This window comes from Vigna radiata, unplaced genomic scaffold, assembly GCF_000741045.1.
Source record: "Vigna radiata var. radiata cultivar VC1973A unplaced genomic scaffold, Vradiata_ver6 scaffold_307, whole genome shotgun sequence".
In the NCBI taxonomy this organism is placed as follows: Eukaryota; Viridiplantae; Streptophyta; class Magnoliopsida; order Fabales; family Fabaceae; genus Vigna; species Vigna radiata.
Genome location: NW_014543814.1, coordinates 290,622 through 311,746, shown reverse-complemented (window position 1 = coordinate 311,746; position 21,125 = coordinate 290,622). Strand labels below are relative to the sequence as shown.

General features: G+C 33.3%; 3 protein-coding genes across 5 annotated transcripts in view; 2 read left to right on the top strand and 1 right to left on the bottom strand.

The window, feature by feature from the left end:
* LOC106754956 overlaps window positions 1–2,177 on the top strand; it is a 21,168-nt gene extending 18,991 nt beyond the window's left edge. For all 3 annotated transcript variants that reach the window (XM_014637028.2, XM_014637027.2, XM_022778107.1), the window contains 3 exons: window positions 732–974; window positions 1,054–1,232; window positions 1,465–2,177. In XM_014637028.2, coding sequence (XP_014492514.1) covers window positions 732–974; window positions 1,054–1,232; window positions 1,465–1,569 — 527 coding nt within the window. In that variant the 3' untranslated portion in view covers window positions 1,570–2,177. The remainder of the gene's footprint in view (window positions 1–731; window positions 975–1,053; window positions 1,233–1,464) is intronic.
* Window positions 2,178–3,759: 1,582 nt separating this feature from the next.
* LOC106754951 lies at window positions 3,760–6,712 on the top strand. Its single transcript, XM_014637021.2, has 3 exons — window positions 3,760–4,041; window positions 4,417–5,297; window positions 6,005–6,712. The coding sequence occupies exons 2-3, from the start codon at window positions 4,438–4,440 to the stop codon at window positions 6,435–6,437; spliced, it is 1,293 nt and encodes a 430-aa protein (XP_014492507.1). The 5' UTR covers window positions 3,760–4,041; window positions 4,417–4,437; the 3' UTR covers window positions 6,438–6,712.
* Window positions 6,713–19,513: 12,801 nt separating this feature from the next.
* Window positions 19,514–20,285, bottom strand: LOC106754950 (ethylene-responsive transcription factor ERF023). The gene has a single exon (XM_022778113.1). It carries the CDS (start codon window positions 20,115–20,117, stop codon window positions 19,563–19,565), a length of 555 nt encoding a protein of 184 aa, XP_022633834.1. The 5' UTR covers window positions 20,118–20,285; the 3' UTR covers window positions 19,514–19,562.
* Between the last annotated feature and the right edge of the window lie 840 nt (window positions 20,286–21,125).

Sequence of the window (21,125 nt, the reverse complement as noted above, 5' to 3'; positions counted from 1 at the left end):
TGGTGGAAAGGGTTGAACTCTTTACAGTTTGGTCGTAGAGATTTTATGCTATGTCATGAATCAACTTTCTAAAGCTTAAGCAGCTAGGTGAAGGTNCATAAATGGTTTTTTATTTTTATAACATGTCAAGATCTTACTATCCTAAGCTTTTAAACTTTTGGGCAAAAATATAAGAAGGATTTATAACAAGTCCTTTGGATTTAGCATAGTCAAGAGGCCCTCCCAGCCTTGTGCTGAAATTTAACCACTACATAGAAGAACGGAGGCCCCAAGTATCAAGCTCTATAGAGTCTAGACCACAAGGTCATCAAATTGATGTTTTTGTACGGTGTCACGAATCTATTATGCTCAAAGATCAAGTTATTGGAAAAAATCACACAAATGATTCTTTTATCTAACAATAACAGTAAGTTATATAATTGAATTATTGAATTTGCTTGTATCCATATCAAATTTATTGAAATTGGGAGGGAGTGGCGAAGTACTGCTAGTTAAACTTTGTTTTTAAAGAAAAATTAACTTGTATTCAGGTTTGAATTGGGGTTTGCCTCTTGTCCTAAAATCTGTTACTTCTAGTACTGAAATGTTCCTTGAATATACTTTTTCCAAGGCTGAATTATGTTTTAAGGTTTGTCATCTTTCTCTTCTAAAAAGGGGTTTATGTCCTGTTTCATGTATGAAGATTGCCCATGCCTTATCACATTCCAACCTTACCTCTTACTATTTTGAAGGTGGTGCACAAACCGTGTCTGTTTCTGATAATCATGTGGGGAGTGGTTCTGTATCCCCCCTTATTGTGACTGGTGGTAAAGGTGGTGATGTTGGACTTCATGACTTCCGCTATATAGCTACTGGAAAGGCTAAAAGGCACAGGCGTGCTGATAACATTGCACAAAGCTCTGCCTCATCTTTGGCTCGTGACAAGGACCAGAATGTAGAAGGGATGCTTTGGTACATTCCAAAGGCTCACTCAGGTGAACAAAGTTTACTTTCCCTTTTAGTTATGAATTTATTCTTTTTCTTATGATTTCTGCTTAAACTTTATGATCATAGGGAGTGTCACAAAAGTAGTTACCATCCCCAATACCAGCTTGTTTTTAACTGGAAGCACAGATGGAGATGTCAAACTCTGGGATGCCCAGAGCACAAGGTTAATACATCACTGGTCAAAGATACATGAAAAACACACTTTTCTACAGCCAAGTTCTCGTGGATTTGGTGGTGTAGTGCGGGTAATTTTTTCATAATTTTATATTAAATTTGAATGTTTCTTAATGCGCTTAAAACCAAATTCACCTATTTTAAACATAACAAAAACTCTCACCATTGCTAATACCTGCTGGCTGTGAAAATCATAGCTGCTTTTAAAGCTGATGCCGTGGGTTGTTGTAGTTTAATCAAATAGGTATAGTCCATCAGAGACAAGAGTTCTCAAACTAATACTGCTAGCTTAAATTGTCACAGGCTGCTGTAACAGATATTCAAGTTGTTTCCAATGGTTTTCTTACATGCGGTGGGGATGGAACTGTAAAGCTGGTACGGCTTGACAATCACCTGCGTGGCAATTGAATTAAACTATAATACTTCGGAGATCCTTTATGTTGATGACAAACATTACCATGCTGCAAATGCTCATGACAGTGGTCATTATTGGTGATATGCTATCATTTCTGAATTACCGGCTTCTTTAACAACTTACATACCAAAGTGAACATTTCTGAAGCCACCATCCATTTTGAAAAGGATTCTTCATTGGTAGTGTTGGTATGTTCAGATGTCCAAATATCTGCAACTTATGATAAACTTCTGATGCCAGTGGACCTCATTGCTTCTTTGAACAGATTACATGGGTTCATATTGATTCGAGTCATTCCTTGTGCATTGAACAATATTTTAGATGGTGACCGGCATGTAGTATGTTAAAGTTATGAATACCTTCATGGCTGGCAACATTTTTTGGAGAAAACTGGTATTTGTTCTTGGTGTATATTACCTGTTTGAATTTTTTGAGGAATGTGAGTATAGTATATACACATACGAGGAAGTAGCTCCTGTTTAGGTTATTTTTGTGTTAGACCTCTAGTGAGCTTTCTTTTGTTTCACTTGTCGTCATACCTGGCAGCTTGTATATTTGAAGAAATTTTGTCAATGATATCAAGAAAATTATATTTACCTCATTTTTAGGTTATTACAAATGACATATCTCTATTATTATATATTTTTTTTAATAAAATGACATTGAGATATAAACATTCGTTTCTCTTGTATTTGTAATAAATAACACTAACTTCTTTTATGTTTTTAATAAACTAACACTCATTTCTGTTATTTTATTTAAAATAACGTATTAACTAAAGCTTCGATAAAGATTTGTAAAAATTAAAATTAAGGTTTCGTCTATTCATTAATAACTTAATTCAGTCCAAAATAAAAGTTCTCTTAAATCTAAGAATAAGAGATATTTGACTAAGGAGAAAGATTGTATAATTCTGCATAATCTCGATCTCGAGTAATATCAGTTTTGATACATAGACCCAATGAGACATTGCCAACAAAAATTTCTGAATTTATGGAGATATAGAAGAACATGTAAGTTATCATGCTTGGATAGCATATGTTTAATCCTTGTTCGAATAATAGCAATTAGATTTTTCAATATCATGATTTCGAGAATGTCAACTGTTTCATAAACTTATATTCTACTTAATTGAAATCCATCAAGCTACAATAAAAACTTTTATGATTTTCTTAAAAAACTTAACTACTAACTAAACATGGAGAAGCAATATACTGCATCTTTTAAGTGTTTAGCATTTATCCCGTTAAGTAAATTTTCAATACGTGTTTCTTAAATTAATTTCTTTTTTAATATTTATTAAACTTAAGGTTTAATTAAGTTTTAAGTTTTTTACAAATTTGAGTATAGATGAGTAATGTTTTATAAAATTAATAATTAAAAAATAAAAACTTCTTATAATTTAAATATTTACTCTAAATAAATTATAAAATTAGGTGTTATATCCACGTTTGTGAAGTTGACAAAACATCATACCCCAATACACATCGCAACAAACATGGTGTGCTTACCCATTGTTTTACTCAAAATTACAATGGGTTTGGGAGAATCATAAAAAGTAGAAGAAAATATTACCAGCCATTATTCAAGGTTGGTTGGTGAATTATAATCTAATGTTGAAAGTAACACATATGAGACCAATTATATATATATATATAGATGAAAATCTTATTTTACAAATTGATTTTTTAAAATAGACTTTAAAATAAGAAAAAACAATACACGACTAATGAAAATGAGAAAACTAAAGTCACTTTTATATAATAATGACTAAAATATATTATAAACTTTTTTCTATTTTTGAAGTAATCCTAGTAAAAGCTTATGCATTATTTAAATTTCCATATATTTCTTGAAATTCCTGACTAATTCACTTAAATTTTTATTTAGAAAAAAAAAAGAGAATTTTGTATTGGAGAATTATAAAAATATATTTTAATAGGAAAGCATTAAAAGATAATGTAATAATTATCCTATAAAAAGTGGCATGTGCATCAAATGATGATATTGAAATTTTGATGCATCAGCCGTCCAAATAATGTTCAGGTGCCACGTGTCAGTATGAAACTGTTCGGATAATACGACTCTGGTAGTATCTTTCCTCCCAGAGGGACCCCACCAATTAGCAAAGACCATGAAACGGCGCCGTAACATCTGTCCAAACCACTGCGCTTGTGGAAACCGACAACGTAGAATGAAACAGAAAACAACGTAAGCTGACACGAAAACCATCGTCACCTTTATTAAAAACTACCATCGTCTTCTTCTTCAATGTTTCTCATTTTGATGATCTCTTCCTTGTTTTCTTCCTTTTCAATCTCTAACTTACTTTCATCTTCAGCTACCCAATCTTCAATTCCAATCCCCAAGTCAAATTGTTCAGCACATTACTACCCATCTGGAGATTTTGCAGTTTCTAAATGTTATGAGCTCTTTGGCCCCCTTCAAAAATCGTGTGTAATTTGGTGAGTGTGCGAAGAAATTCCAAAACTTTATGACGAATTTTGAAAAAATTCAGAACCTTTTCTCTTTTTTAATTTCCTTTGAATTGGATGTATGCTTATTGCAGTATAAATACTATATGTTTATGTTTCTTTTTCATACCTGATGTAATGTTTATTTGGAATGAATATTGTATGCTTCATCATCTTAACAGAAACTGATCAAACTATCATGTATGGTAAGGGTAATTACACGAAAGACGATTTCTGATCAATTGATGTTAGGAAAAAAAAATTAGATTGGTAATGCATGCTTATTAAATTCTTCACAGATAATGCATAAATTTGTTTTCTTTTTGGTTTTGCTTACTTAACTACTGACATTTTTGTTTGGCACAGAAATCATGAAGAATAAGTGAAATGATGGCCACAGCAGAAGTGAGGGCTGTGTGGCAGAGAGCTGTTAATCGTTGCTTTGTTCAAGAAGACGCAAAAAGAGCTCCTAAGTTGGCTTGTTGTCAATCTTCACGAGCAACATCGAAATTGTTTGATTTTGGAGCAGCCAGTGCTGCTGATGAATCTGATCATGCTTATGTTAATGTCACCCTTTTTAACCACAAATATTCTTTTTCGAATGTGACTCCTGACTCAAGATGGTGGTTGCAATTGCAACCTGACTATCGTATTCAAAAAGGATTAACCTGTGAACAGTTAAATGCATTAGAGGACGAACTTCAAATTTTGAAAGCTAGAAATGGAAATAAAAAAAGCAAAGATGCTTGTAGCTTTGGTGATGAGAAGCATGGCTATATTTATTCCATGGATGGTGTGGTAGAGGCATGTATTGAAAAGTCTTCAGAAAATTCTGAACAAGTGGATATGATGGCTAAACATGAGACAATGGATATTGATTCTTTAAGCTGTTCAGTGTCCAAGAAAACTAATGATTTCTCCATGGATTCTGAGTATTCGTGGATTGGAGTTGAGAAGGCACAACCATGGTGGCAAACTAGAGATAGAGATGAGTTTGCTTGCTTTGTTTCGCATAAATCACTCGACCATATCGTGAATTGTGACCTTCCACCTCCTCGGAGGTATCTCAGTGGACAACCAGGCAATGATACCACTGATATCAAAGTAAGAACATCATTTGACAGGAATGCCTTTTCCAATTTCAATGTTCAAGCAAAGGGAAGTGTAGAATCTGGACTAATGCAGAGGAAGTTGGGGCCTTCAACCATCAAAGGGAATTTACATTCTAATTGTGACAAATACTCAAGGTATCCTCTCTTCACAGTTATTGGTTCACTTGGTTGCACCAGGTCCTTGTTGGTATAGACTATAATACCATATTTAAGCCCTCATAAAGGTGGTAGAACTTACACCTTATTTAGCCTCACTGAACCGGCTTGATAAGGAAATGTTTACGTCTGTTTATATATTATAATTTGATGTTATCTTTAGCCGATGTAAATTTAAACATAAATATACTGACAAAAAGAATGTGTTGAAAATCTCACATTAATCAGAGATAAAATTAATTTAGTATATATAATTAAACAGGAACAAAATTCATTTTACTAAACTAGTTTTGTAAAGTTGAATTAAATTTAAAGTCTTCTTCTTATCATAACTTCATATTTTGAGCAAACTACATACACACTTGACTTAAAAATGATCACGTGTCCTGAAAACTTGACCTTTTATGGTTTACAGTAACTCCCTTGTAGGAGAGTATATGATATAATTTATTTCTTGGATAACATGAGATCTTACAGTAATGCATTTCAAAAAAGTTAAGGATGTTGGAGTAAAAGTCATTAGAGGAAATTTAACTAAACCTCAAAGAGTATCATTATAATTTTGTCAGAATTATTTCTTTTTCGCTGTTCTTGAGTGGATGGAACTAGTTTAGATTATGCAGATTTTGAGTTACACTTGAGGCATGTGATTTGGTTCTAAAAATCTGCTTGCAATTTTATTCCAGTTACCTCACAGAAGAAATTTTTGAAGAAGATCCCAGCAAAGTTCAACTTATGGAAGCATTGTTTCATTCTCAAACACGTGCGAGGAAAGCAGAGGAGATAGCTAAACAAGCTTATGCTGAGAAAAGGCACATTATTACACTCTTCTTTATGCAGGCATCACAACTTTTTGCCTATAAGCAATGGTTTGAAGTGCTGCAGCTAGAGTCTCTTACAAATCAGGTTGAGAAGAAGGATCAGCCAGCTACTATCTTCCAAGGTAGGAAACTTGACAAGAGAAAGCAAAAAATTGGCAATGCCAAACAAGAAATGCTTGAAAAGCCAAAAGGTGACAACATTACAACATATGCTGTTGCATTTGCTTTAGGATTGAGTCTTGTTGGGGCTGGCTTGCTTTTAGGATGGACTGTAGGTTGCATGTTACCTTGTTCATAGTTTTCTAGCATTTAGAGTGAAGTGTTGCTTTGCATGAAGATTGGTAAATAGAGTAAATTCACTAAATTATAGAAACAAGAGCATACAGCTATATTAAATGTGTATTTAGTTTTGTAGATTTGGTAGTCCTTAGTATACATTCTGCAATGTATTTATGAAATCTGTACCAAAATATCCTCAAAGGAATTGCATAGTTATATGAACTCTATAAAATTAAGACAACGAAAATAGAAATTGAGACGATGACCATGTTGGTTATGCCGTATCTGATACACACTTTCTCTATGCCAGAAAACTCTGTTTGTGCTGATACAACTTTTTGGAACTGTTATTGATGTAATTTTTCAATATTATCATATCACCTTTTAAAACAATATTTACTTACAAAATTATACTATTTTAATAAAAACAAATATGTGAAGCTAGTGTGTTCAAGTTAATAAATCAAATTAAGAGATTAAATTCACCTAAAATCATTGAGATAAAAGCACGTATGACTATAAGTATAATTAAGTATGACTTATTTATTTTATTTTATTTCCAATATACCCTTCTACTCAAGCTTCTGTCCGTGAATAACAGTTGGTGATAATTGAACTGTGATGTCACTTTGAAGGAGACTAAATCCTTCTTGTGATGTAACCCCTCATATTTGGAGAAATATTTGGAGAAAAGAACAGAAAAATAAGATTGTTCAATATAATAAAAGAATTACGTATCTTATTAACCTCTCCTTACGTAAAAAATACACAATAAAAATATCTATTTCTATTAATACTAAGTTATTAATAATTTGTAAAAAAATATAAAAGATGACATATCAATTTCAAAGACTCTTTTTTATTAATAATATGAAATGTTTTTTCATATAAATTTCTTTTTGCAAATCGTGGTTGAGAAACACATATCAGTTGATAAAAAGACTATTGTTGAAGAGTCACAATCACTATAAATAAACTAACGCATAGGTGATAGAAGAGAAGTCAAATGAGAGAGAAGCGTAAGAAGCTATGATCGAATAGGAGAGGGAAACCCTAAAATTTCAAGATTCTCCAAGTACATATCTTGAAAGAAATGGCTCTTTGAATTGCTGTCAAAGAAGAGAAGAGACACGTCACCACGTGCGATAAGAAAAGGAGCACATCCACAACTTTGAGAGGTGCGTGAGAGTGCATAAAAACTCTTATGAAAACATCTTTGTCGATATGCACTAGTACAAAATTGGGCTTTAACGTCACCCCATAGACGTCGGACCAGAAAACACCCAACATAAATTATTGACCGGTGGTATCTTCGTAAATAAGTGGGCATATAGACGTAGGAGGGGCACCGACGTCTATAATATTATAGACGTTGGAGGCCCTACTAACTGACAGATATATGTCTGGCAGGTAGGTGAAAAGTCATTTCTTTTCGCCATATAAACATCGGTTAGGAGGGGCACCGATGTCTATAATATTATAGACGTCGGTGCCCCTCAAACGGACGTCTATATGTCTGAAAGGTAGGTGAAAAGTCATTTCTTTCCGCCATCTAGACGTTTGATCCCGCCACACCGATGTCTATATTCGATTATAGACGTCGACTCCCCCTACATCTGACGTCTATATACACCACGAATATTAATTTTTAAATCATATAGACGTCATGTTAGTGATGTCCCCGACGTATATTCTAGAATAGACGTTGGTCTCTAGAGAAACCGACGTCTGATATCCTGTTAAATAAGTCACTAGCAGTTACGTGCACTTCATTGTCTTCCTTCACTTTTCTTTCCGCGACATTGCATTTCCAGGTGCGCTTGATCTATTTTGAACCGTTTAAACTTATGTTTACTTCGATTAAAATCTTTGATGTATTATCTTTCGTTTGAACCAATTAAAATGAGTTTTCGTTGTGTTTTGGTGCGGTTTTTCTCATGTCTTTGGGTAGCGTAGTGCATCTTCTCCCTTTACTAGCTTCCTCATAAGAAAAGCTTACGTCTTTTAGGTCTCTTATGGAATTTCAACCTGAAGTCGAACATGGGTCCTTGCCTAGTTTCCATGTCACCATATTCTTGCGGTTGAAATGGAACTAGGCAACGACCCAGGTTCGGTTTTGGGTTGAAATGTTATAAGAGATCCAAAAGACGCAATTTTTTCTTACGAAGAAGCTAGCAAAGGGAGGAGGTGTTACAACGCTACCCAAAGACACGAGTAAAATTGCACAAAAACACAACGAATACTCAATAGACGTCGGTTAATGACATATCCAACGTCTATTGTGCCCTTAGACGTCGGTTAGTGTCATGTGTGACGTATTTATAGTGTCCTTAGACGTTGGTTAGTGTCATCTCCAACGTAATCTCCAATGTCTGTATAGACGTCAGACATGACATTTGACTGACGTTTATAACGACGTCAAAGCTGCAGAGTCCGACGTCCCATTAACGTCACTCATATAGACGTCGATTTTGGATGTGACGTTAAAAGTCCAAAATAACTGATGTCTAAAGCCCTTTGTGCACTAGTGATGGTAATCATCTAGCCGAGACAATCAAAATTGTGTGATCCTCCGTTGAAACTAAAACTCCGACAATAATGATAACATTAGCTTGACAAAGGATGTAATGGTAGAGAAAAAAAAAAACCTAAAAGAATCTGGTTCTACACACCTTATTCAATAGTAAAAAAATTACTTATAAAATTAACCTCCACTTAAGTAAAAAATACAATACAATTTATATTTGATTTATAATAAAAAATTATAAATTAAACCCAAAATACAAATAAAAAATAATAACAAATCAACTAAAAATAAAGAATAAAATATCTATATAAAAGATATTTAATAATTTAATATATCTAACAAATATATAAAAATAAATATTTGTTAAATATTTTACAAGTTATTATTGTTATTATTGTAACACTACAAAACAATCACAGAATCACATAAAGCGTTTGTTTTGTTTGCCTTCTTTACTATCCTACGAGTGGCTAATGGTATAACAGCTATCAACACATTTGTTGAAAACTACAATATGGAGATTATATATTGATAGTTCATTGTAAAACAAGAATATGAAAAAAGAGAGCCAAAAAGGTATCTGTTAATCAATAAGCAGTGGAAAAAGACACAGAGCATAAATTTGAATTCCTCTTTATAGCAAAGGAATGAAATCCCATACCCTATTTCTCAACTTTATGGAACAAGATCTGAAGGGGAACTACCATTCTTCTTATAAAGCTGCATGTGACAGTCTTGTATCTGCAGTGTCCATAAACCAATAAAAAACACATAAAGCTAGCACAATATCACATGCCATGTTCAATCTTCAATATATCATCAACCCCCATGGAATCAAGATTCTCAAATCAAACCAATACCTTCTCACGTGTGGAAAATAAGCTGACCCCACCTTTTGTTGTCAAAGAAATAACTCAAAAGATTGTATAACATTACCAAACAAAACCACTTAAGCTGTTCTTGTCTCATACACTATCCACTTGTTCCCACCACCGTGTCCCCTTCGTTCACTTCCAAACCTACTCTTCAAGTCCACTCACACTCACTTCTAGAATGTTTCCCACACTATACCAACATGTGTTTTTTGGACTCTTCTTTCTTCCCTTCATAAATATGTCATTCACTTTTTACCATTCTGCTGTTATTCTGTACTGCTTGCATCCTCTCTTTACTCCATAAAGTGAAACTCTTCAAAGTACTTCCTATGGGACTCAACAAACAAACAAACAATTTCAACCCTTATTGCATCCAAACATAGGGTAAGACTCATATGAAAATATCTCATAATATGGTTAGTTTTCACACTTTTATTTTGATTAAGATTAACCAGTATTAATGTGTCATGTATTTTGAAGATATAAGATGATTTATACATCATATAATTTCGTGTCTGGTTATTTTTCCTGGGCAAGAATTCAATAATTAGGATGTGCGTACCAAAAGCCAAAGTACGAAAAATACATCTATATAGAAGTTAAAACTGAGGACTCTGGACCCCCACTGAGCAATAATATGCAACATCACAGTGCTGTGTTATTATATTCTTTCATCCCAAGGAATGAAAATAGAGCACTTAATTGATATTAGGTCCAGTATATGGAATTTTGGACCTGTTTATCATTATTTGAGAGGTCTGGTTTAAAGGGCAAGGAGACAAATTAAATGGACCTGTATGATTCTTTTTTGTCGATGGAAAACGTGTCGTTATTAATGTTAGAAAAGTCACCTTATCACAACGCATGCAGTATCTTTTCTCCAAATTGTGCTCTATACATCTTTTGTATACACCCAATTACTCATTCTATCTCTCTCTTTTTCTTCCTTTTTTTCAACTATGTTATACATATATATATATATAACGAATATATCAAGAACTTTCATGCAAGAACTAATATAGAACTAGGATTTATTCTGCAATTAAACACGTAGGAATAATTCTCATAGCTGCAAAGCCACATTGCAGAACCACTCCCACAACTGCATAACTATAAGATTCGAAAGAAAAAGAGAATAAACACTTCACACACAGATACATAAGCATTAGTACTGCACAACAGTTTCACTTGTCATTGTATTAATTGTTAGAAGGGAGAGTTTTACTATAAGTAAATTATAAAATTTGATTGGTAAAGAAAAGAAAGTAAAGTTGAGCTTAATAATGATGAAACTGTTTGTCATTTATTTTGCACATGCAAAAAACACTGGAATGCATTGGTCGTTGAAATTCGATGAAAAGCAACTTAAAAGTTGACAAGTTAGACCAAGTAGACCTGAAGTTCGTGGTGGAAGAGAGACCTCTTTTTAATGATTAATACTGTGTATGGAATCATAAAATCATGGTTCAGAAAAAAATTGAGCTTAAAATGGAGAGACTATTATTTATCTAATCCTTTGATAGTACAAAACTCAAACCTAGATGTAACATGTTACAAGTTGAAGCATCAGTTTTGCTTATTTAATTAGAGATCTTTATGGTGTAGCGAAGGTTTACGACAATGGTTATATTTTACATTTGACAGTGGTTTTTGAACTACAGCATATTTCGACGAGGTAAAAAATGGAGAGTTTTTGACCTCGATTCAAAAGAACTATGTCATATGCCCTTAAAATAAAAATAAAATAAAAACTATCGATTTGGTCATAACACTTGTTCCAGTTGGCCGATTTGGTCATATCATATATCGATTTAGGGTAAAAAAAATAATGTCCAACGTCGTAGCAGCCCGCGTAACTAGTTATTCCTTATAGATTTTTTTAAGAAAAAAAAGTCATTTTCTATTTTTTTGTCAATTTATTTTGTTTTTTTTAAACTTCGCAAAAATATTTCACATACTTACACTTTGAATTTTAATCTAAATTTTTTTATGAGCTTTTCATGGTATTTTGGTGGTTTGAAAAAATTTCCAGGTCATTTGGATAATTTTTAGCTTTAGCCTATGGTGTATGAACAATAAATGATCTTAAAAATCGAAAACAAAAACGAAATGTTATCAAAACTCAAAAAAAATTGACCATAAAGATGGTTTCAGTGTCCAAAAAAATCTTTGCACTGGTGAGAGAAAAAGATTATCGGTTAAAATGAAAGAGTACTTGTACATGAAACTAATCGGTTAAAACAAAAGAAAATCAACTCCAAAGCAATTAATCAACAAGAATTTGTGTAAAATGAAAGAAACACTACATGTGATGGTCGTTTAAAGCTTCGTCGTAGTAGAGAAGAAGAAGAAGAAGCGAAGAGAAAAGGAAGAAAAAATGTAAGAGGAAGCTCTGTTATTTCGTGAAATATAACCCTAGGACACCTTTATGGCATCGGTTCTACCAAGAACTATTGCCTAAAGCCTTCCAAAAAAATAAAAAATAATATTTTCAGGTGAAAATTTTGAATTTTTCTGGTCCAACCCAACCTGTCCTATGCCCTAGATAGACCCATCTTGATCTTTGGCTCGAGTCGATCTGTATTGACCTTTGACCTATAGGTTGGGTCATATCTATCTTTGACCATGGACAACTGTCTAGACTTTTGGGCTTGGTAGACTTATTTTGATCTTCGGCCTATCCTGGCCTTCAGCCTAGGTCGACCCGTCTAAAAAATCAACCTAGCCTAGTTCGTCTCAACCTTCGACCCGGGCCAACTTGTCTCAATCTTTGACCTAGATTTGTTTAACTCGACCTTTTACTTGGATTAAACTGTCTCAACCTTCAACCTAGGTCAACCAACTATAACCCTATTTTATATACATGTAGAAAAAATAAACATAAATCTAATAATTATATTCTAATATTATAGTAAGAGTTGGTTTAAAAATAAATCTAGAAATATTTAGTAAAAATATCAGTACAATATTTATATAAAATATAAACTTGCTCTTAATTTGGAAAGGGACAAAATTACTCCATTTTAAGAAAAATTAGGACATAATTGAATCAAAACAATAAATATAGTAATTGAATTGAATATTAGGCATTGATACATGGCACTGGCATTGACATGTGATCCTAACATTGATATGTGACACAATGTTGACTTGATACGTAGACAATTTTCTTTTAGATTAAGAAAAAAATAATAACAAAAGATCATCAACTGACATGTGATATACCTTGTTCATATATAGTTAAGTATTTAAAGGGTGTCACCAAAAAGTAGGACTACATTGACAAAAAAAAGTAAAACTACATTGAAAAAAAAAACACGACTATATTGAACAAACTTCAACAAAAATAAAGATTAAATTATTGTTTAAGATAAATGTTTGTTTTAAGATAAATGTAATTACCTTTTTACTGAATTATGTTGTAGAAAAGAGGAAGATTGGAAAATACTGAAGAACTACCTTCTAGACTCTTCTCGCTCAGCTAAGAGATAGCTTACTCGGCTAGAAAAACTCTATCTTGCCTAACAACTAGCATCATGACCCAGCGAGAAGGTCACACACTCGCCCATGGAGTAAGATGCATGCCCAACGAGTAAGATACTTCCTAGCAAGTGAAAACAATTAGCCTTGACATAAAAAGCAACCTCACGTTCAACAAGAGGTTATGCTCACCCAACAAGAAATTGTTTTTTAATAGTGGTTGAAAAGTTGATTTTTGGAAGTAAATGAGGAGTTTTTAGTATGGGAACAATCATTAACCAAAGACGAACGTGTGCGCATCCAAAGTTCAAGAACTTCATTCTCCATTAGCCATTCAACTCTTTTCATCCATTTTGAGTTTCAAAATTATAAGAATATTTAATCTTCTTATTCATTGAAATTTGATGTATTTCTCATCCAAAAAAAAACTAATTAAAATCAACTATTTTTTTCGAATTAAACAAATATTAATTGTTAAATATTTACCATTTGCTTTTAAAATAATGTTAGTAGAAATTAGGCTTAATTGCTTTCTTGGTCTCCAAATTTAGCTTTTAGTGTCTCGTTCCGCTTTTAAAAACGTCTCTATTGCGTCTCAATATGTTATAATTGCACCAATCAAGTTCTTTTCGTTAAGTTGGCATAAAGAGAGTTAACTCTCTCTCTTCAACTTTCACTTTCTTTCTTTCTCTTCCTTAATTGTGTTTCTAGTCACACTTATAAAACAACAAATGCCCAACACAAAGAAAATTGCACTCAAAATATATTTATGTTAAATATTGTTTACTACGACGTTGTCTTTAATTTGACACTAGATGATTACCCAATGGGCTTGACTCCCAGATTATAATGCTGCCAAAGTTGCACAGACACTAAGAGCTGATACAAAGATATACTGATATGGGCTTAAACCATCCTATCCTATAACAGAAGTTCGATTGGACTTCTCCAAGGTCTTCTTGAACATAAGCAGATATAACCAAAAATACAAGTCCTTCTCCACAAAGTTGTTGAATATGAAGAGAAGTTTGTAGATATCCCAATTTTTCGTATAGATATAGTATTAACAATATGATCTTCCATTACCCATTGGGAACATATTTGACAACAAACATGTGCACAATGATTATTTTTCCCTCTTACACTATTTCTAGAATATGCATTGCTACAACATCAGAAAACAGGCTCTCTATTGTAGGGTCAATCCAGTTCCGCACAAGAGCATAATTACCACCACCAACCTTTGAGATACACACGGAGTTCTGATGATCTAACCCAAGTTGGGTTTTTTCTGCAAGGTTAACCTCGAAGCTGAAAATACCCGACCAATGATGATTGCATCCAATATGGCATTGCAAATAAAAAGTATTGCCAATTCAAAGTACAAAACACATAATGACTTTGGGCACCGATAGTTTCAAGCATGATACACCAATAACTCACCATGACAGTCTACATTCAACAACCAACTATTCAAACATAAATTAAGATAAACAACAAACAAACAAAATATTGAAGGGTTTTTCTTTTTAATAATAAAATTACATATAAATAGAGTTTACTTGCCATTGGCGGTTTCTAATTGAATCCGACGGAGGAGCGAGGTGGTTTTCCCAGCGAACATAGGCCTCACTATGACGTGAATCTCACCGAAGGAAGGTGAAAAGGGCTCTGTTTGCAAGCTTCGATTTTTATTGGTGCAAGTCAAATTATTGGACAAAAAGGGAGGTGGGTTGAGGCAGAGAAGACGATTGGGAATTTGACGTAAGTTGGTGAAGAAAGAAAATCGAGACATGAGTTGAGAAGGTAGTGAAAACAAAGGAAAATGAGAGGCTTTGGAAGATAAAGCGAAAATTGATTTATCCAGTTAAGGAAAAGAAAGAGGGTGGAAATTGAAGAGAAGCATAAGAGAGAGAAAGAGATAGGTCTGAGTGTGTAGAGAGCAGATGAGAGAGAAAAAAAAGTGACAGACTTTTTTGTCACGTCACCACGAAATTAACTTTGTTTATGCCAACTTAACAGAAGTAGAGTTGTCAAAACGGTAACCCGGCTCAACTCGGCCTGGCAAACCACGGGTTGGTCACTCAATGAGCCAACTCAACCCGACTCCAGAAAAATTCAAACCTGACCCGACCCACCACAGGTTGGTGGGTGGCTCACTTAATTACAATTTTTTTAAATAAAAAAATTATAAATTTTTTATAATTCATATCTAAACAAATTTTAATCCCAAATTTCACTGCCAATATGGGTGTTTAATTAATTTTGAAAATAGGAAACTTAAATAATTTTTTCAAGCAAAAAAAATAGTAAATATATTTTCATAAAATTAAAATTAAATTTTAATAAAATAAAATTAGGTAGGTGGGTTGGTGGGCCAACCCGGCCAACCCGGCCCACCACGGGTTCAACCCGCATGAGCCAGGTTTAAATGAGTCGCGTTGAAATTTGAACCGCATAACAAAATATAATTTTTTCAAACCTAACCCGGCCAGAACCCGTGGTGGGCCGGGTTGGCCGACGGGTTATGACTCATTTTGACAGCTCTAAACGAAAGGGACTTTATTGGTGCAATTATACCACATTGAGATACAATAGAGACGTTTTTAAAAGCGGATACCAACGAAACACTAAATACTTAGTTTAGAGACCGAGAAAGCAATTAAACCTAGAAATTATCTATATAATAAACAATAATTAAACGTAAGCTTTGTTTATTTAACAGATATTAAAGTAAGTCAAACCAAAGTTTAACATGATCTTATATATATGTTCATCGCTAGTTACATGAATAGATAAAACTGAGAAAACAAAAAAAAAAACAAAAAAAGTGATCGAGAGAGAGAAAAATAAATTAATTCTTTTGTTTTGTTTGAATTAAAGGAAAAGAAATATAATGTGTTAAGTATTTTTCATTTGTTTCTAAAAACAATTATATACAACGGAAAGTTGTTAGCATAAATGGTGTTTGATATTTGGGTTCTTTAATTAAGACATGAAGTTGGATTCGAACAGTCACAACTAAAGGTAGCATTTTATCCGAACAAGTGATTGACTTAATAGAAGGCTCTTAGTTACAATAACTAATTAAAAATATAGGAATAGATCAAAATTTTCAAAAATTATAAAGTTTTAAAAAATTAAAATTTTAACACAGTAATGTTTGTTGGAAAACACTGTAAACCGATATTGACGTTTATAATTAAAAGTAGGAAAAATATATAAGATTGAATGATATTTTTCCCCGTCAAAGTTTTGGTTTCCAAGAAAAAAATCTTGCCTCATTAATCTTGTGAATGGGGATTGCCGAAAGTCAGAAAAACAATAGCCACGTTCACGATATTATATACTAAAAACCGAAACATCATGGTTGAGTGTTTCAACAATCCAGTTTCCTTAAATCGAATAAAATAAAATAAAAAATTAAATATTTTATTCTTCTTCAATATTTGGAAATATAAGTTAAAAATAAATTTTAAACGTAATTTAATTCCATAAAATCAGTTTGTACGATCATATTTGTATATAATTATGAGTAATGATACTTTGACATTTAGAATGTCACAAATTTTATATACCGCCACGTATCACATTCTGGGTGGTCCACGTATTTTAAAAAATAAAATGACAGAATGACGTGGATTCAATGTGTAGTAACAAGGATCAATGTACAAATAAGTGAATAGTTTAGGCTAACTTTTTGCAAGAAAAAACCTTCTTTGAATCTGCCATTTATTTTCAACTACACATTTTATTGTTAATCATTTATATTGAATAAAATTCATTAATTATCATTTAACAACACATTTATATCGAAGTTCATTCCGAAAGAAACGTTTTTCTTTAAAGTGATGGTGCAAAAAGGAAAGTGGTAGCAATGTACAAATAACTAGGTAGTTTAGACTAACTTTTAGTATCAAGAGGGCATCTTTAAATCTGTCGTTTGTTTTGAACTCTACAGGGAATCTACGTCATTCTGTCATTTTATTTTTTAAAACACGTGGACCACTCAGAATGTGACACGTGACGGTGTCAAAAATTTGTCACATTCTGAGTGTCAAAGTATCATTACCCTATAATTATATATTATAATTTAGTTTTATCTTTAGTCGATTGAGAACTTTTAATAATATTTGTTATTGGTTAAAAATAAAATTTGAATGGAGTTTGGCAATCCAAAGACGACTTGGCATCAGAACAGAAAACTTCTAGTATTAAGTCAATTCATGTCACATATTCCCTGGAAAAATCCAAATACAAAATGACGAAAACCCAATCGTTGTTAATTTTCCATGAAAGTGTTACTTGTGCCATATGTTTGTTATGTGAATATTACAGGCCTCACATAAAACGGAAACACCCTTCAGACCAAATGGTTGATTCATGGACAACGTTATGCCACCAAATTAGCATAATACACCTTCTTAATATACCCTTAAGTCAGATAATTATTCATAATCGTCTTCCAGAGTGTTTCATTTGTAAGATAGATTCTTCTTCACAGGTCAAACGTAACATCATTGCATTGCTGCACGAAATGCCCATAACAAAATAGTTAATGACGTGCTAAATTTGACTTTAGTGAAGCTAATTATTTGGTATTTCATTACCCATTACATCCACAGAATATATACATATATACCTAGTATTCCAATCCTCTATATTGGGTTTTGACTACATGTTTTCTTGCTATCTGGGTTTTGTTAAAAATCAAATATTTATTTATAAATATATATATATTTTGAACATGATGATTAAAACGAATTTATTATAAGTGTAAGTCTCAAGAAATGACATTAAAATGCTGATTAATATAGCTTGGTAGTTAGCGGAGTCAAAGTAGGGCATGCAAAGTAAGAAGAAGAAGAAGAATGGTTGGCACAACCCTCTAGAATTTCCTTAAGGAAGGTTTTAATTTTTAACGCTTTAAAGCATCTTTGACTTCTGAAACCGAAATTGCCAAACATGGTTTAAAGAAAGCAAATGCGTAGGAGTATGAGTGTAATGAAACAGATCCAGGTAAAGAAATAAGCAATATAGAGTTATTCAACTTAGAAAAACTCTTGCAATTAGATTACGTTGAAAAGATTATTAATTAGTAAAAAATTAGATGCATAATTCATGAACACACTCTTTGAAGAGGTCTTTATCTGAAAAAGACCACTCATCATAATCATCACCATCGTAAAGGTGTTACTTCAACGAATTCAGACAAATTAAGCATTTAGTTATCTCCCAGTTTGAAGATTAATGTTTTCTCTATGTACTGATTCAGCAGCATCTCCGTCATTGTGCACAAAAAATGCACTTTTTTTTTCACGAGAATAAAATAAAGTGAAAGATAGATAGATATGTATAGAGAGAATCATCAAGTGCCCTCCAACTTCAAAGATAACACAACACCACATGGGAAAAAAAAAAATCTAAGAGTACTATTCACAGTACCCTATAGTGTTTGAGAACAGCGAATAAACAACTAACAACTATATCTATATATCTATATATCTATATATGTGTGCTGGAATCCCAATCTGTAATTCTAATTAATCTCCATTCATAAGTCGTTTCTTCTGTTAAAAGGATAAAGACAAGAAAATAAATTGTTGTAATTAACTATCATTAATTACCATTTACGAGTAAATTGCAAGATTAAAGAGCTTCGGAGATGGATTAATGAACAACACTTGCTACTTATAGATTAAAACAAAGCTTGCACGAACACCCTTTGTAACTGAAAGTTATATATACACTAAGGATAAGGATATGTTTGGATAACTTTTTTCAAAAATATTAACCGGAAAACATGAACTTATTTTCGTGCTGAGAACAGGTAATGAAATACTTAATTTTTGCTTAAACTAATGGTGCCACTAACAATGATTGCATTTGGATAGATTTTCCTACTGCTATTTGAAGAAAAAGAAGATGAGTGAATTGGTTTGTTTTTTTCTCTTACGTTAAAATTAATTTATATTTTTTTGAAAAAAAAAAGATAAAAATGAACTGATGAGGAAGTTGATTTCAGTTGGAGAAACTACTTTATCTTATCTTCCACGAAAATTAATTAATATTAATTATGCTAAGTAATTTGGTGGCGAAAATAATTAGTGAAAATGTTATTATTAACAGCGCTAACAGTTATCATGATGTAAATAATTATTGTGAGGAGAAGAACAGAAGGAGTAACTTAATTGTATATGAGCAATAATAATATACCAATTACCAAATGGCAGAAGCGGAAGGTTTTATTGATTAGTACAAACTACAAACACGCCGTGGTGAAGGGTTGCTGCGGCGGGAGGTCATCCTCCGTCCACGGCGAGGAGTCGGCGGAAGAGGTCCACCACTTGCTGTGGAGGAGCTCCGGCAGCTCAATTTCTCGCCAGAAGTCATCGGCTGCGTGGTCGCAGCCGGAGGTAATGCTGCTCTTCTCCGAAGAGTCGGGGGCGGAGGCGGCGGCCTGGACTATCATCATGTGGGCGGCCTTGGCGGCGGCGGCCTGGATGTCGCGGGCGGTGCAGGCGGAAGGGAGCGGCGGGAGGCGGTGGACCTCGTCGGGGAAATTGAGCTGCGCCTTGCGGCCCTTGAGGCAGTAAGCTGCGACGTCGTAGGCCTTCGCCGCCATCTCCGGTGCCGGGAAGGAGCCGAGCCATATGCGCGACTTCTTGCGCGGCTCCCGGATTTCGGACACCCATTTTCCCCAGCGGCGCTTGCGGACGCCGCGGAAGAGCGGATGACGCGTGCCGCCTCGCTGCGTGGTGGGCTTATCGGCGGAGGTAGTGGCGGCGCTGCCTAGGTGGTGCGGCGGTTGGTCCATTAGGAATTCTTTTAATGTACATCAGAAGCTTGTCTCCTATATTATCTTCTGCATTTATAAACAAACGGCTTTTTAGTTCGTTACAATGGCGAGTGCCACTCAATTACGGAAATGCCCCTAGAGATAAAGATAGAGAAGAAAGGAACTAAAGTTACTCGTTCGATTTTTCTACGTAAAGGACCAGCATGCAATTAAATAAAGAAAGCGTTGGTCCTTCCTTCGCACATTCTCAGCATCGCAACACGCGCACCACTATGCGCATTTCCTTCTACACCTAAATTTTCTTCACTCTTAATTACTTCTTTAATTAGTGTCATATTCTTTCACTAGATAAGTGTTTAAGAAAATCTTATCACAACATTCAAATGTAAAAATGTTACTTACATTTCATTAATTAATATTAATTATATGTCTTACATTAACAAGTTATCTTTTTTATTCAACTAGTTTGTGTTGGCTTTTCAAGAATAAGTCCAAGCTGTTAAAATTAAGATTTGAACTTCTATAATTTATTGATTACTATTTCTTCTCTTTCTTCTAAATATGTTAATTTGAAAGTTCATTGCCTCAATTAATTATGAATTATTTATTACACTAAAAAAAATTATATAACATTAAACTACTTACATTATCTACTACATTCTTTGTACTTATTTTTAATAAAAAGAATAACAAGAGTTTAAAATTAAAATTACCTGCAAACGTTTTTCGCTGAAGTTGTATAAATATGGTCTTTTTGTATCTTTTTATATTTTGACCTCGTCCAACAATTGGTTTTGTTTTATCACACTTTCAACTAGTTCAATAAATTATGTCAATATCTTAAGGTTTTACTTTATTTAAAAATCTCAACTAATTTATCAGCTACTTTTTTTTTCCTTCTAAAAGTAACCTTAATGGCCTTTCAAAAGTGTTTTCCAAATTATTCTAGTAACTTTCCAGAAAATTACCATAATGAGATTTTTCTCAAACTTGAACACATTACAACAAAAAAATTACGAATATTTT